At 37.5% G+C, this 15278-nt stretch overlaps 1 protein-coding gene across 3 annotated transcripts in view; it reads left to right on the top strand.

Moving 5' to 3' along the window:
* DACH1 (dachshund family transcription factor 1) overlaps positions 1-15278 on the top strand; it is a 460914-nt gene that overhangs the window by 233406 nt on the left and 212230 nt on the right. For all 3 annotated transcript variants that reach the window (XM_010842289.1, XM_010842290.1, XM_010842288.1), the window contains exon 3: positions 7987-8148. In XM_010842289.1, coding sequence (XP_010840591.1) covers positions 7987-8148 — 162 coding nt within the window. The remainder of the gene's footprint in view (positions 1-7986; positions 8149-15278) is intronic.

Raw genomic sequence — 15278 nt, 5'->3', positions numbered from 1 at the left:
TTTCATTCCAATCCCAAAGGAAGGCAATGCCAAAGAATGCTCAAACTACCGCACAATTGCACTCATCTCACATGCTAGTAAAGTAATGCTCAAAATTCTCCAAGCCAGGCTTCAGCAATATGTGAACCATGAACTTCCTGATGTTCAAGCTGGTTATAGAAAAGGCAGAGGAACCAGAGATCAAATTGCCAACATCCCCTGGATCATGGAAAAAGCAAGAGAGTTCCAGAAAAACATCTATTTCTGCTTTCTTGACTATGCCAAAGCCTTTGACTGTTTGGATCACAATAAACTGTGGAAAATTCTGAAAGAGATGGGAATACCAGATCACCTGACCTGCCTCTTGAGAAACCTATATGCAGGTCAGGAAGCAACAGTTAGAACTGGATGGACATGGAACAACAGACTAGTTCCAAATAGGAAAAGGAGTATGTCAAGGCTGTATATTGTCACCCTGCTTATTTAACTTATATGCAGAGTACATCATGAGAAACGCTGGACTGAAAGAAGCACAAGCTGGAATCAAGATTGCCTGGAGAAATATCAATAACCTCAATGCAGATGACACCACCCTTATGGTAGAAAGTGAAGAGGAACTCAAAAGCCTCTTGATGAAAGTGAAAGAGGAGAGTGAGCAAGTTGGCTTAAAGCTCAACATTCAGAAAACGAAGATCATGGCATCCAGTCCATCACTTCATGGGAAATAGATGGGGAAACAGTGGAAACAGTGTCAAACTTTTAATTTTTTGGGCTCCAAAATCACTGCAGATGGTGACTGCAGCCTTGAAATTAAAAGACGCTTATTCCTTGGAAGAAAAGTTATGACCAACCTAGATAGCATATTGAAAAGCAGAGACATTACTTTGCCAACAAAGGTCCATCTAGTCAAGGCTATGGTTTTTCCAGTGGTCATGTATGGATGTGAGAGTTGGACTGTGAAGAAAGCTGAGCGCCAAAGAATTGATGCTTTTGAACTGTGGTGTTGGGGAAGACTCTTGAGAGTCCCTTGGACTGCAAGGAGATCCAACCAGTCCATTCTGAAGGAGATCAGCCCTGGGATTTCTTTGGAAGGAATTATGCTAAGGCTGAAACTCCAGTACTTTGGCCACCTCATGCAAAGAGTTTACTCATTGGAAGACTCTGATGCTGGGAGGCATTGCGGGCAGGGGGAAAAGGGGACGACAGAGGATGAGATGGCTGGATGGCATCACTGACTCGATGGATGTGAGTTTGAGTGAACTCTGGGAGATGGTGATGGACGGAGAGGCCTGGCATGCTGCGATTCATGGAGTCACAAAGAGTCGGACACGACTAAGCGACTGAACTGACTGAACTGATATTTGACTACATGGTTTAGTGCATGTTTTGATCTTTATGTGTAAAATACTATTATTGTTCTTGGGGCATATAAAAAAGAAAATTTCAGGAAGTAAAATAGATGATTTAATCTTTCCTTAGTGGGAGAGATTCTTTATTCATTTATTTGTTTATTCACTGTGCACCTGTGCACTCGCGGGCACACACACACACACACACGCACACTGTGTGTGTGTTATATATACACATAACTTTCCCCCAATGAGAGAAATAAATCTGATAAAAAATCTACGTAATTGAAGAATCAGAAGAAGTTACTCAAGCTCTTTGGTTAACAGTTACTGTATATACCAAATAGATTTGTCAATGTAAGTTGTTGGTTGACTTAATCACACACACGACTACTGTATTTATATCACACGAAAGTGCAGCATTACCTGGCTGGCCTCTTTGCTTCTGCTGTGCTCAGCTACAGGCATAGAAGACTCAATTTTCCAAAGTCTGAACCTACAGTTCTGAGTCTGAGTCTACAGCAGTGTGTCTCAGATCCTGAGGATTGAGTCATCCTAATTTTGTTTTGTAACAAGTTTCCTTGTTGATTCTGAACTATACTCACTTTCAAAAACTACTACCAGGCTAATAAGCTTTTATTGTAAAATGCAGCCACACTTTAATATGGTATACTATTGTCATCAAATAATCTAAGGGCAGAGAATCAACCTGTTGAAAGATAAAATTACAGATTTTTCAGTCCATCTCTCAGAAATGAAAAGTGAAAGTCGCTCAGTTATGTCTGACTCTTTGCAACCCCATGGACTATACAATCCTCCCAACCAAGGGATCAAACCCAGGTCTCCCATTGCAGGTGGATTCTTTACCAACCGAGCCACAAGGGAAGCCCAAGTATACTGGAGTGGGTAGCCTATCCCTTCTCCATGGGATCTTCCTGACCCAGGAATGGAACCGGGGTCTCCAGCATTGAAGGCAGATTCTTTACCAACTGAGCTATGAGGGAAGCCCATCTAAGAGATAGATTCTGTGAATATGGCCCCAGCGATGATAATCTTCCACTTTACCATGCTCTGCAGCTGGATTTGATATAGATTATCACGTCGAGAAACTGGATTACCTAGTTCTTAGGGGGAAAAATGACTTGTTTTGTCTGGAAAAAGTTAAAAGCAGTCATAAATTCGCTGTTTCAAGGTGGGATATTGAAGGAGAATATCATGAAATCTGAATATGAGGCAAGTGGAAAGAGTTCTAAGTAGGAAAAGCTTACACAGGGAGAAAAAGTATGTGGTAGATGTTTTATTACCAGTGTTTACACAAGCAGACCATTCTTTTTAAAATTACTTCATATTGGATAGAGGGCCATTCCCTGGTGGCGCAGAGGTTAAAGCATCTCCCTGCAATGCGGGAGACCCGAGTTGGATCCCTGGGTTGGGAAGATCCCCTGGAGAAGGAAATGGCAACCCACTCCAGTATTCTTGCCTGAAGAATCCCATGGATGGAAGAGCCTGGTGGGCTACAGTCCATGGGGTCGCAAAGAGTCGGACACGACTGAGCAACTTCACTTCACTTCACTTCACTTCATAGATGATTTACAATGTTTTGTTAGCTTCAGGTATACAGCAAAGTGATTCAGTTATATACATATATAAGCACATTTATGCTTTTCCATATTCCTTCCCATTATAAGGTATTATAAGATGTTGAATATACTTCTCTGTGCTATATGCTAGTCTTTGTTGTTTTTCTGTTTTATATATAGTACTATGTATCCATTAATTCCAAACTCCTAGTTTATCCTTCCCCCGAAGTTTCTCCTTTGTTCACCATAGTTTGTGTTCTAAGTCTGTGAAACTGTTTTGTAAATAAGTTCATTTGTATCATTTTTTATTTCCACATATAAGTGACATCATATGATATTTGTCTTTGCCTGATTTACTTCATTTCGTGTGATAATCTCTGGGTCCATGCATGTCGCACCAGCAAACCATTCTTGATTACATTGGAAGAGTTTTAACACTGTGTTCTCTATGAAACATAGACAAGACACTGGAGCATTTTTGTAAATTTGTTAAACTGTTCTTTCAAAGGCAGCTTCAATAGGGAACAAAATATACAATGGGGGCTCTTTCTAAAGTGAGTGTCTATATTCTAAAGTAAGATTTTACTAGAGGCAGCAAGCCAGAGAGGATTTGAGAATTACATTAATGATTTGAAAGGGCTATGACAAGGCCAACAGAAAGTGCAATAAATGCAGAAGTGAAGGTGAGACTTTTGTAATTGTCTCCAGCAATGGAGAGTAAATGCTTATTATTAAGTTAATGAGATTTGCTACTGTTAGTATATTTTTATTGACTGCAATATATATAAAGTGTTTTTAATGGCATACATTGATATTGTCAAAGTGAAAGTCGCTTAGTTGTGTCCGACTGTTTGTGACCCCATGGACTGTATTGTCGATGGGATTCTCCAGGCCAGAATACTGGAGTGGGTAACTGTTTCCTTCTCCAGGGGATTTTCCCAACCCAGGAATCAAACCCAGTTCTCCCACATTGCAGGTGGATTATTTACAAGCTGAGGGACCAGGGAATTCCAAGAATACTGAAGTGGGTAGCCTATCCCTTCTCCAGCAGATCCTCCTGATCACGAATCAAGCCGGGGTCTTCTGCATTGCAGGTGGATTCTTTACCAGTTGAGCTACCAGGGAAGCCCGATATTGTCAAAATAATGCCCATATTTCTCTTGTGGCTTTTCAGGTAATCCAATTTCAGAAGCATTTTTTTCATTCAGATACAAATTGTGCCAGGCTTTGGCTTCAGTGTTTGAGATAACTATATTAAGAATGTTTTTCTGTCCTTTTGGTGTTATAACCTAGTTAGAGGAGTCAGCCCTAACTAACCCCCCAAGCAACATCCCTCTCCCCACTTTCCCCCTCAAAAAAAAAAAAAACAATTTAAGGGAGTGAGTTTGTGTTCTCAGATTTCACATTAATATAACCCAAGGAGCAGTAAATTCAACTCAAATATACAACTCAAAACCAGAATCTCTGATGATAAAACTCAGCTCTTTGTATGGTTTTAAAGCTCTGTGAGTGATTCTAATGCACAGAGAAGACAAATTCTCATTCAACAGAGCTGAGAACACAAGCTCTACTCTTGTGGAGTAGGGTGGGGAAAGTCAGCTCTTTAAAATAAGCAAGTCTTAGATTGATTCTTGAAGTGTTGGAGCTCTTTCCTAGGTAGATTGAGGAGTAAGAATCTTAAGCCTGTTTCCACTGAAAAAAGAAAAGTGAAATGAAAATGTTAGTCAGTCAGTCGTGTTCGACTCTTTGTAAGGCTGTAGACTGTAGCCTGCCAGGCTCCTCTGTATGTGAGATTCTCCAGGCAAGAATACTAGTGTGGTTAGCCATTTCCTTCTCCAGGAGAACTTCATGACTTGGGGATTGAACTCAGGTCTCCTACATTGTAGGCATATACTTACTGTCTGAACCACTAAGGAAGCTGATTAAAGAGTCAGGATCCTGAGCCTGCTCCCTGTGGAGCATCATATTTAAGCCATCACATGGCTTGCAGGGACAGGTCTGGGGTATGGAACTGGACAGCTTTTCTAGAAAGTTTGAACACCATGTGCAGAGTCTAATTTGAAAGAGGAAATGTTTGTTAGAAGACGCGAAAGATGTCTATGTTTCTGAAGACAGAAAGCAAAAGGAACCTGGTGGAAAGATAATGCCACACAGAGAAGCAGAGGACTGAGCACACAGGGCCCTGACAGACACATGAAGCACCCAACTTGCTCCTCAGAGCAGGCATTGAATGTCAGGATTGGATTTTCATTTTCGTAAGGTTATGTTGACTGCTGCATAAATCATAAGAGACTGAAAGTAGAGAAAGTAAAAGCTGTTAAGAATAATTACAATACTCCATGGAAGAAAAAGCGACAGTTTGTACTAGGGGGAGCCAATAGAGATGGAGAAAATTGGCTGAATTCGAAAGTTATTAAAGAATTAAATTTGAGGACCCATCAAACATCAAGGTGAGTTAGTAGAACTAAAATCAGCAACTGTTGTAAATGTAATAGCTTTCTTCTTGTCATCATGAAACCATACTGAAAATAGAATATTTTAAAAGTATTATAGTTAAGTTATAGCATGTATGTGTATCATACACACAACTATCTGTTGGAATTTATATTAGAAATGTAAACCTGGGGAGAAAAATGTCAAGTGGAGAAATAGAAGTGTATCATAAGTACTCTTTTCATACTAAAATTATTGAAAGCATTTTTAAAAGTCAAGGGTTAATGCAGGCAGATAAGGAGAATTAGGCTTCTAGCTGAGGGGGATGTGGTCAGCTCATCATATCCTGCAGGACTCATAGCTAAGACTGGGCTTGACTTCTTAAAGTAAAAACTAGCACACAAGGCCCGCCTAATTTTTACTAAACATAATGTGGCATTCTTCACACAGTTTATATTATTTAATCCTTCTATTATCCCTTTGTGAATAGGATGACTTCACAGATGAAGAAAACATACTTAAGAAGATTTTTATAGCTTATGTAAGGCCATATCATGCATAGTTATGTTTCATGCTACTGAGCTTGATTCAGAACTATCCAATAATAAGACTCATATCTCAAGTTGTAGGTGTTCTTTTTTACTTGCATACTATGGAACAAGATTTACCTGCTGCATAAATCAAAGATAAAGATGTGTCATAAATTGGAGATGGGACAACACCAGGCAATAAAGGGAAAGGACAAGTGGGATGTTCACACTGGTGACAAAGCGAATTGAGGAAGAGAGATTTTCTGGGAAACACAAACAGAATTTTAAGAGAACAGGAAAGAAAATGTTCTGAAACATCTTTGAAGGAAATGAGTAACTGGGGAGTAAATTCAATCATAGGAAGAGGAGAGAATCAGTTCAAGTTGGGACTTAAATGGCAATAAGTGTTCAGTTCAGACCCAGATGAATTCTTTTAGTTCAGACCAGTGCCTTTTTAGGGGGTGATTATCAGTTTGTCATGCAAAGATCCGGTCTGAAAGTTTTGTTGCATTGGGGTGAAAGTTGTCAGGGTGTTTTTGGTCAGATCTGAGGGAAAGGTGAGGTCTTCCCCTAACCTCTAAAATAAAGCAGAGGTTTCTAGGGGAAAACAAAAACAAAACTTTCTTTAATTCCTGAGGCAGTAACTTATTTGCTGTAGTAAGTAGAAGTGATGATTAGTGGGGAGGAAAAGAAGGAGAGAGGTGTTCAGTCTCTAATCCACCAGCTGCGAGTGGAAATAAATCATACAGATAAATTCAGAGCGGGCTGAAGCACTGAAGCCAGCTCTGAAGCAGCCATAGCAAAAAGTATGAGGGCAGTGGGAGGGTATATCCTTTCACAGACGTCAAAGTTCTAAAGTTAAGAGAAATCATTCATGTAGTGCTCAGACATGTCCAACTCTTTGTGACCCCATGGACTGTAGCCTGCTAGGCTTCTCTGTCCATGGGATTCTCCAGACAAAAATACCAGAGTGGATTGCCATGCCCTCCTCCAAGGGATCTTCCTGACCCTGGAATTGAACCTGGGTGTCCTGCATTGCAGGCAGATTCTTTACCATCTAAGCTACCAGGGGAATGTGAAGAATGTCAGGATGAAGTGATTTGACTTAGAAGTTCAAACTGCTCTGAAACCTCTGCTGGATACCTGGTGCCTGTACCTAAAGCTGACACTTCTCTTTCTGCTCTTCCATATTGGTCTCACTGTTATTTCTAATTTCATGATCACTCCTTTAAAAAAAAAAGTTTATTTATTTATTTGGCTTCATCAGGTCTTGTGGTACATGGGCTCTTTCATTGTGGTGCGCAGGCACAGTAGCTTCCGAGTGTGGGCTCCAGAGCGTGAAGGCTCAGTAGTTGTGGCACATGGGCTGAGTTGCTCCATAGTATGTGGGATCTTAGTTCCTTGACTAGGGATTGAACCAGTGTCCCCTGCATTGCAAGCAGATTCTTAACCACTGGACCACCAGGGAAATCCCCTCATGATCACTCTTACCTGTCGTTTTCTTAGTGAACAGAGACAAACTGTTTGGATAAATATCATGGCATAGTGATTAGAAGGGTGGACTCTGGGACTAGAATACTGGAGGATGAGAAGTAGAGTCGTCTGGGACATTTGATGGTCTGTGAGAAAGTGCAGGCTTGAAGACACAGAGCACATGTGGGCCTTGGGGCCAAGTTCAACACAGGGGGAGTGAGGCATGAGACAGGGAGATTTAGGGTGATTAGCTAGCTTTCCAGGTCTAGTGAAAAGCTTGGTGAATTGTTAAGCAGGTTATATTTTTACCCTCATTAGGCAGCTGGACAGCATTGGAAGCAGGCGGGGAATGACATATTCAGATGGAGTTGTTTGAGAGAGAATTCTGGCCTTATTTCTACTATTATCCTTCTACGTACGAATTATACTTCTGCTAATACTGATGTGGGAGTTTGGAGAGCATTCTGTCCATTCTATCAATGTTCTTTCATTGGTTCATTGGGAATGAATATACGATATGAGAGTATTGCATAAAGGAATCAGATACTCCAATATGTTTGTATATGTGTTGTATAAAGTACATGAACTCTTATGTGAAAAATTAGAATGTGCATTACCTCATTTTTAATTTATTCTTTAAAGGTTTGACAGCAGCAGCTGCAGCAGCTGCCGCTGCTACCAATGCAGCTATCGCCGAAGCAATGAAGGTGAAAAAAATCAAATTAGAAGCTATGAGCAACTATCACGCCAGTAATAACCAACATGGAGCAGATTCTGAAAATGGGGACATGAATTCAAGTGTTGGTAAGTTTTCTGTTCAGTGAAACCTAACTGTAATCATTTTGTTACTAAGTGACTTTCTTTTACAGAACCCAGCTATTGGCTACCCATTCAAGAAGTTGTTCCTTTTAGCTTTGAAGATAGTGTATCTTTTGAAGAAGCCAATTAGCCTAACAACATGTATTCTAAATAAATAATTGAGAACATTATTTTTAAATGTTACTATATGATTTTAGTTAACACATTTTGTAATACAAATAAGCTGTATTAGTTAGAATTTTGAAATAATTGATAATACACGAGGTGACAGAAGAACATTTACAAACAAAGCCACAGACTTCTAACTTGTAATTCATTGGTTACCGAAGAAGAACGTGCCTTAGCAGCAAAATGTAAACTTTACCTTCTCATGTGCTGGCTGCCAAGAGTAAAAATTATGCTGATGATTCATTCTTTCTGTATACAACCGTTATCAATTTCTCTTATTTAAACTATGTCACTTCAATTTCTTAATTTGATCTTTTTTGTTCTTGAGGTGTGAAGAAAAGTAAGATTAATAGTCACTGTTTAAAATAAAAGGAACAACTTTATCTTTGCAGAATTCTTTTGGGTAATTCATTTTGTCAGTCAACTTCAAGTGAGGGCCACATTTTTATTGATGATATCTTTTGTATCTCTGTTTTTGAGATACAACATTTTATCCCCACCAAATTATTTTTCTTTAAAATATAGAAATCATGCTCAAAATTTAATGTAACAGGAGAAATTTGGATGCTACAAGATGTATACAAGAGACTATATCCAGCATATGTGTTCATGAGGGAGGCAATAAGTTTGGCAGTTCAATTAGATTTTCTTTTCTATGCTGCGTTTTAACAGATTATCTCTTTAATAATCAGTATCTGCTTGCTTTCAGTTCCTTGACATATAGGTGTACATGTATACCTGTGGCGGATTCATTTTGATATTTGGCAAAACTAATACAATTATGTAAAGTTTAAAAATAAAATAAAATTAGAGAAAAAAAAAAAGAAGGAATGCTGTGGACTTCAGTGATAATCATTTTCACAACAATTCATGAGATCATGTGCTAGATATGAGTAACATAGTAAGAAGTAATTTTAAAACACATACACAAATACCATGGCTTTAGTGATGCCAAAGTGGAGTGTACAAAAGAGAAAAAAGATAACTTTTTCATCAGAACTAGGGAAGAGAAAAGGAGCAGTGTTAATGGCTTTGATTTGAGAGCAGGATAAAGAAGGTGGTAGCAATTCTTAGAAGGATGGAAAGATGTGTAAAAAAGCCAAAGAATGGCACAAAAATTGAAAAGAACTAAAGGAAACATCAACGTTCACATTTATGGTGCTTCTATTAAGAAGACAGAGGGCAGTGGATTGTTTAGGTTATAGTTTACACACTTCAATTTAAACTTCTAAAAGTTAAAAACTATTGAAGTGAAATGAAAGAATTGTAATTGTCTTTTTAAAACTATTGATTGCACACAGTTGTAACATAATGGTCTTACTTTGATAAAATAGAGCAAAATTGGACACTTTTGAAAACAAGTAATTAGCCATTATAAATCATACTTATAATTCCAAAACATAATTTGGATTGTTTTCAAAATTTTAGGAGAGTTAAGACTTCAGTGCGGTTTATTGTTGGTAGTTGGTGTTGTGAGGAGGGATCTTTGAATAAGGCAGTGTAATAACACTTGAACAAAATATGTTGAAACTTTATACCTCTGTCAAGTTTCCTGAGCAGCAGAGCAGAAACTGGCTTTGGAGAAACCAATAGGCATAAGATAAAGAACATAATTAGGCATTGACATACTCTTAACATTTGATATTATGAAATAACATTTGTTTTCTGATCACCTTGTGCCTCCCATAATCATTTGGATACCTAGACTATCGTAATGGCTTAAGCAAGAATCAGTTTAAATTTGTGTTTTATTGGAAGCAATCACTTTTCTTCCATTAAGGTATTTGCTTGCTAGTTTATATCGCTTTTTAGTTTTGACATGCATCATCCAGTTTGAGCCAGAAATGGGTATTTATTTGAATTTTCCTAGAGGGCCTTAATATTTTGAGACTTTGTTAACATTAATGCTACCATTAGTCCCTAAGGCATATAGATCATGTGTGTTATATATATCTATAGCTGTTTGGGGGCAAAATGTTATCATTGTCATTTTTCTTCTATTCTCACATACCACTATCCTCTAAGAATTTTTGATTTATTATTCTTCTGGAGCATACCCCTTGCTCCTTTCTTCTTTACGTGGAGATCAGGGAAACAGAGTTTGGAGCAGGGAGTGGGTAGAGCGGGAGAAGGTACAGGGCAGTGGTGAGGGGGAGTTGAGTTTGCAAAGATCAAAGTAGTTGCTTTAAAACAGGCTGCAGTTTTCTCTGCTTCTCAGGACAGTGCCTGCCTCTTGGTAAGTGTCTAATAACTACTACTTATTAAACACTTCTTAACTGCTATGTGACTTTGGAAAATTATGTGAACTTTCTGAGCCTTACATTCCAAATCTGAAAAGTGGCATAAAAAATAGTATCTACATCATGAGAATTAAAGGAAAGCATATTTGTCAAGTGTTTATCATTTTATTCATTACAATGTCTGTTTATCACACTTTTGGTCATGTGTAAGGTTGGTTGTGTGGGTATTATTTTTGCTATTGTTACGATTTCTTCCAGCTTGCCCTCCTGAAAACCGCCTTCTTCCTCTTTTTACAGCACCAACTCTTTCCTCCTGTCTTCCTATGCTCTCTACTAGGCATTTGTTAAGCTTCATGCCTGTGAGGAAATTTGGGGGCATCTGTGACATCATTTGGATTTTGTTGTGTGTTTGATTTTAGCTTATTCTAGGAACTCAAAAATAATCCTAATAGTCTCAACAGTCACGGGGCACGCAGTCTAATGGGTGACGTGGTTAAGGAAGACAGTCATAACAGGATATGGTGGATCCCCAGGAACATCAGTTAGCAGGAGGCGCTTAGGAAGTGGTATTGAAGCCTATGAATTCTAGGAGGAATCCCAAGAATCTCAGAAGCTTTATATTTCAGGATACAAATGTACTTGCTCTCATGAATCTATCAGCCCTTTGAAGTAGAAAAACCCCTCAGAGAGGTGCTACTTAAATGATGTATTGTACTCTCAGCCCTGCCCAAATCTAGTGGCATTTCTGAAGTCAGTTCAAGTTCTTTTTTTCCCTTGTACTCATCTGGCTCACAAGTTCTGTTAGTTTCAGAGCTCTGTATGTAGAAACACTCTATTTTGCCCCCTCTTGGTCGTAAATAAAATCCTTGTTGCCCTAGAAAATAGATTATTTTTTTTCTTTTGCTTGGTTTGGTTTTATTTGGCTTGGTGAGGTGAGGGATGTTTTTATTATAGATGAGTGTCTCTAGTTCTTAATATGAATTGCAACAATTAGCCAGAAAAAAAAGGTGTTTGAAGAAACCTGCGACACTGACAAATAATTATTTTACATCCCAATTTTACTTGGTAACCTTGAGCTCACATCTTTCCAACAGAATGATCACTTTAGGAAGAAGTGAGGACTTTAGGATAGACCCGAGTAAGGCATCGGCAGGCTGAGTAAAATATACGGCCGTGTCGCCATTCTCCCTCATCCACAATCAATTGGATTCTTTTAGTTTAATATTTACTTGCTGAGATGAGATGCTAGTCTGCATGGTGATAAACAGCCTGCTCCTGGCATCTGAAGGTGACCTGTCAGTTCATATGGACAAATCTCCTGCTTACTGAAATGTACAAAATAAATCATTAAAGCAGGCAGGTGCTCATTCCCAGATTTAAATCACCATAGATTTATGATTTGAATTAATGCTTCATTTGGCCATAGAAATAGATGCTGAGACAAATGATATGCACTGGTTGGGGTTTCCATACTGTAGCCATCCTGATATTGATTACTGAGATGTCTTTGCAATCTCTTGTTTATATCAAGTGCTATCTTGTGACAGGTTGGCTGATATAAGCTACATTGCAGATAAGAAGGAAAAATGTCCTGGATTCTTTTTAGTGGCAACACTATCCACAACATACAGACCAGATAAATTGCTATTTTTTTGCTTTAAGGACTGATCTACATAACCATCTTAAAAAATGCTGCTTGGAAATTGGGACTGGGATATTGGAAAGGCAGAATTTAAAACCGGTGAACCCAAGGTCAATTTCATAGTCTCTGTAGCTGTGTTTTATCTACTTATCTTTTTTTTTTTTTTGGCATCATGCACATTTTTGAGGATACTAAATTAATCACAATCGATTTAATCTAAATAAAGGAAACTTAATTTAACTTCTAGTTTTTAAATGCTATATAAATATTGACATAGTAAGCATCTCTTAATAGTTTCTCTGTTATTTACATACTTGCTAAACCTAATATCTTACTCCCTTAACTAATGACAACAAAGGAAACGACTCTTTTAAATATAAATACATTAAATATTATTTCCAAGTACAAGCATTTGTGGACTATAATTTACCAAGAGACAGGAAAAGACTGCATTTTTACTTCTCTTAACATTTTATTTAAGGAAAACACTATGTACACAGTTTAAAGAATACAGGAGGATTTAAGAGGGACCTTTGCCACCAGCTAATATCTGACTCATAGAACTGGTAAACAGCTATCAACAATAGTAGATTGCTTGCTTCGTAGGAAATGAGTTCATATCTATTCAAAATGTGATCTCAAAACAGATGTCCCAAGAAAATCTTATTGTTTAAACTATAGTCATAACCCCAAACTGCTGTTATTTCTTTGAGGAAGTGAAGTAATCTTAAGACTTCAGAGTTTCTCCTCTGAACACCATGGAAAGTAGACAAGAATACCCTAATGCAGTGATCCACAAATTGAACATATTTCATATGCCTGAAATGTAGGATTTGTTTGCATTTTCCAAATTTGCAATAGTTAAAAGGATATAGGAGTTTCAAGTAAAAACAAGAATTTTAGTTTGGGATTAAACAGCTGTGTGTGTTCTTCAATGGCATTCCTTACTTCTTACTTCTGTCCACCAACCGACAAACAAAACAATGACGAAAAAAAAAAAAAGCTGGGCAGATAAATAATAAAATTATCTTCCCCATCTGATCATCCCCTTAACTTTTTTTTGCTAGTCCTGAAGAAATAAAATATTTTACATTGTAGTCATTTCCTTTCTTCTATCTCACGTGTCTATTTGGAAGGCAAAATTAATATTGTGATTTCAGGAAAAAGTCTTGGAGACCTTGAGAAAGCAAATAAAAGGAAACTGAGAACACCGGCCACCAAGCAGAGCTCTGAAGTTGCGCATTGGATTCTCTGCTTTGGCAATGTTAATGAACCTCAAATCCTTCCTATAATTAGATGAGGGAATTGCTTATATTTTCAAACAGATGATGCTGCTATAATGAAACGATTGACAGGGAATTTAAGAGTGTCTACAGTAGTCATTTGGTTTCTGTTATAAAAAAAAAGTTTAAAAAGAAGATTGGCTTTAGACATAGGTCCTGAGAGAGGTAGTAATTTACATAGCATGCTGTGACAGGTGTCTTTGTATAGGAAGGAAATAAAATGGAAGACTAGAGAAATGATGGGCAGGTATAGCAATTTTTCGGGGAGGGGTGTCCTGTGCTTTTTCTGTGTAGGTTCTTTAAAAGGGGCCGAGACTCAAGAGATGGATCCGGATTGAGTGCACAGCTGTAACTGCTGATGAGCTAATTGCTCCTTATCTCTCAGCCCCATTCATCTTCATTTTTTACCAATTACTGAGAATTATCTGTGTTCTCAGTTGGATATGAGAGTTAATCCTTTTTGGTTAAGCTGGCAGTACTGTGAGCAGATTCCAAATCGGAGGGTGAAAAAGCCAAAGCAAGCTTGCTCTAAAAATGTCTCCAGTTCAATTACAGTATCAGTGATTCATAAGAAATTTGCCATTGTTTAACAGATTAAATGTGGAACTTTTTTTTTTAACTTTCTTAATGTTTCTTTTCCTAACAATGATTGCTAAGATCCTTCTTCCTGTCCGATGAGTAAAATTTAACAATATTAACAGCCAGAGTCTTGTAAACATGGAAACAGACAAGACTTCCCTAAAAGACCAAAAAACTCTGACACATGAAATGAGAAATATTTTAGAACTGATAGCTTTCAATTTATATATAAACACTTTTAATCAATGCCTTTGCTGTCTGTGGCTTCTCACATGGTGAGGAAAGTATGTCCAAACAAACCTTTTCACAAATGTCACATTAGTGGAATTTTAATGGAAGGACCACATAAGCATCTCCTAAAAGTGTAGGAACTGCCATGGTTTGTAATTCAGTTGATGGTGAATAAGCCATATGGTTCACATCATTTCCTATGTAAAAGATGTCTTCATATCCTGACATTTCCCACAAAGTTGCTTACTCCAACAATAAAAAACTAAAAAGTAGTAACCTACTCTTTCATAATTTTCAATGCATTCTTAAATATTTAATATTTCTTTCATTTCTTCTTCATGAAATATTTTAAATAAGGTAATCTGATGTGAAAATACAAAGAATAAATAGCTAATTTAAGACAAAATTATCATTTGAAAGCTTATAGTCTGATCAAAACAAGTCCTTCTAGATGCTTCTAAAAGCTGAGATGGGAAGCAAAGGGCAAAATATGTCAGAAGATTTAGCTTCTAGTAGTAACATTGCTAATAAGTAACTTAGATAGGTCTCTCAATTTCTCAGATTTCTTATTTAATAAATAAGGAGCTTGATGCCCACTTAGCCTTTGGCTCTAAAATTCTTTGATTTTTGAAACCTGAGAAGAAGATCAAAGGCAAGAAGTTATTTTTTTTTTTTTTACAGTGATTTCTATAATCAAACACAAAACTGAAACAACTTAAATGTTCCCCAAAAAGGTAGGTTATGTAACCATTACCTATGATGGATAAAGATAGAAAATACTTATTTGGAATGTAAGAATACAAGAGGATCCTGTGGTAATAACTAGTCATTTTATTAGGCTCATTTTCATGATTTTCTAGATAGTGCTTGGCATTGTTTGCATTTTCTTGCATAACGTAACATAACATCTTTATTGTGCATACAGAAGATTAAAAACATTAGTGATCATAACAGGGGACTATGGGAAAAATG

The sequence above is a fragment of the Bison bison genome, unplaced genomic scaffold (genome assembly GCF_000754665.1).
Source record: "Bison bison bison isolate TAMUID 2011002044 unplaced genomic scaffold, Bison_UMD1.0 scf7180017864176, whole genome shotgun sequence".
NCBI classification, from domain to species: Eukaryota; Metazoa; Chordata; class Mammalia; order Artiodactyla; family Bovidae; genus Bison; species Bison bison.
This window is presented reverse-complemented; position numbering and strand designations above follow the sequence as displayed.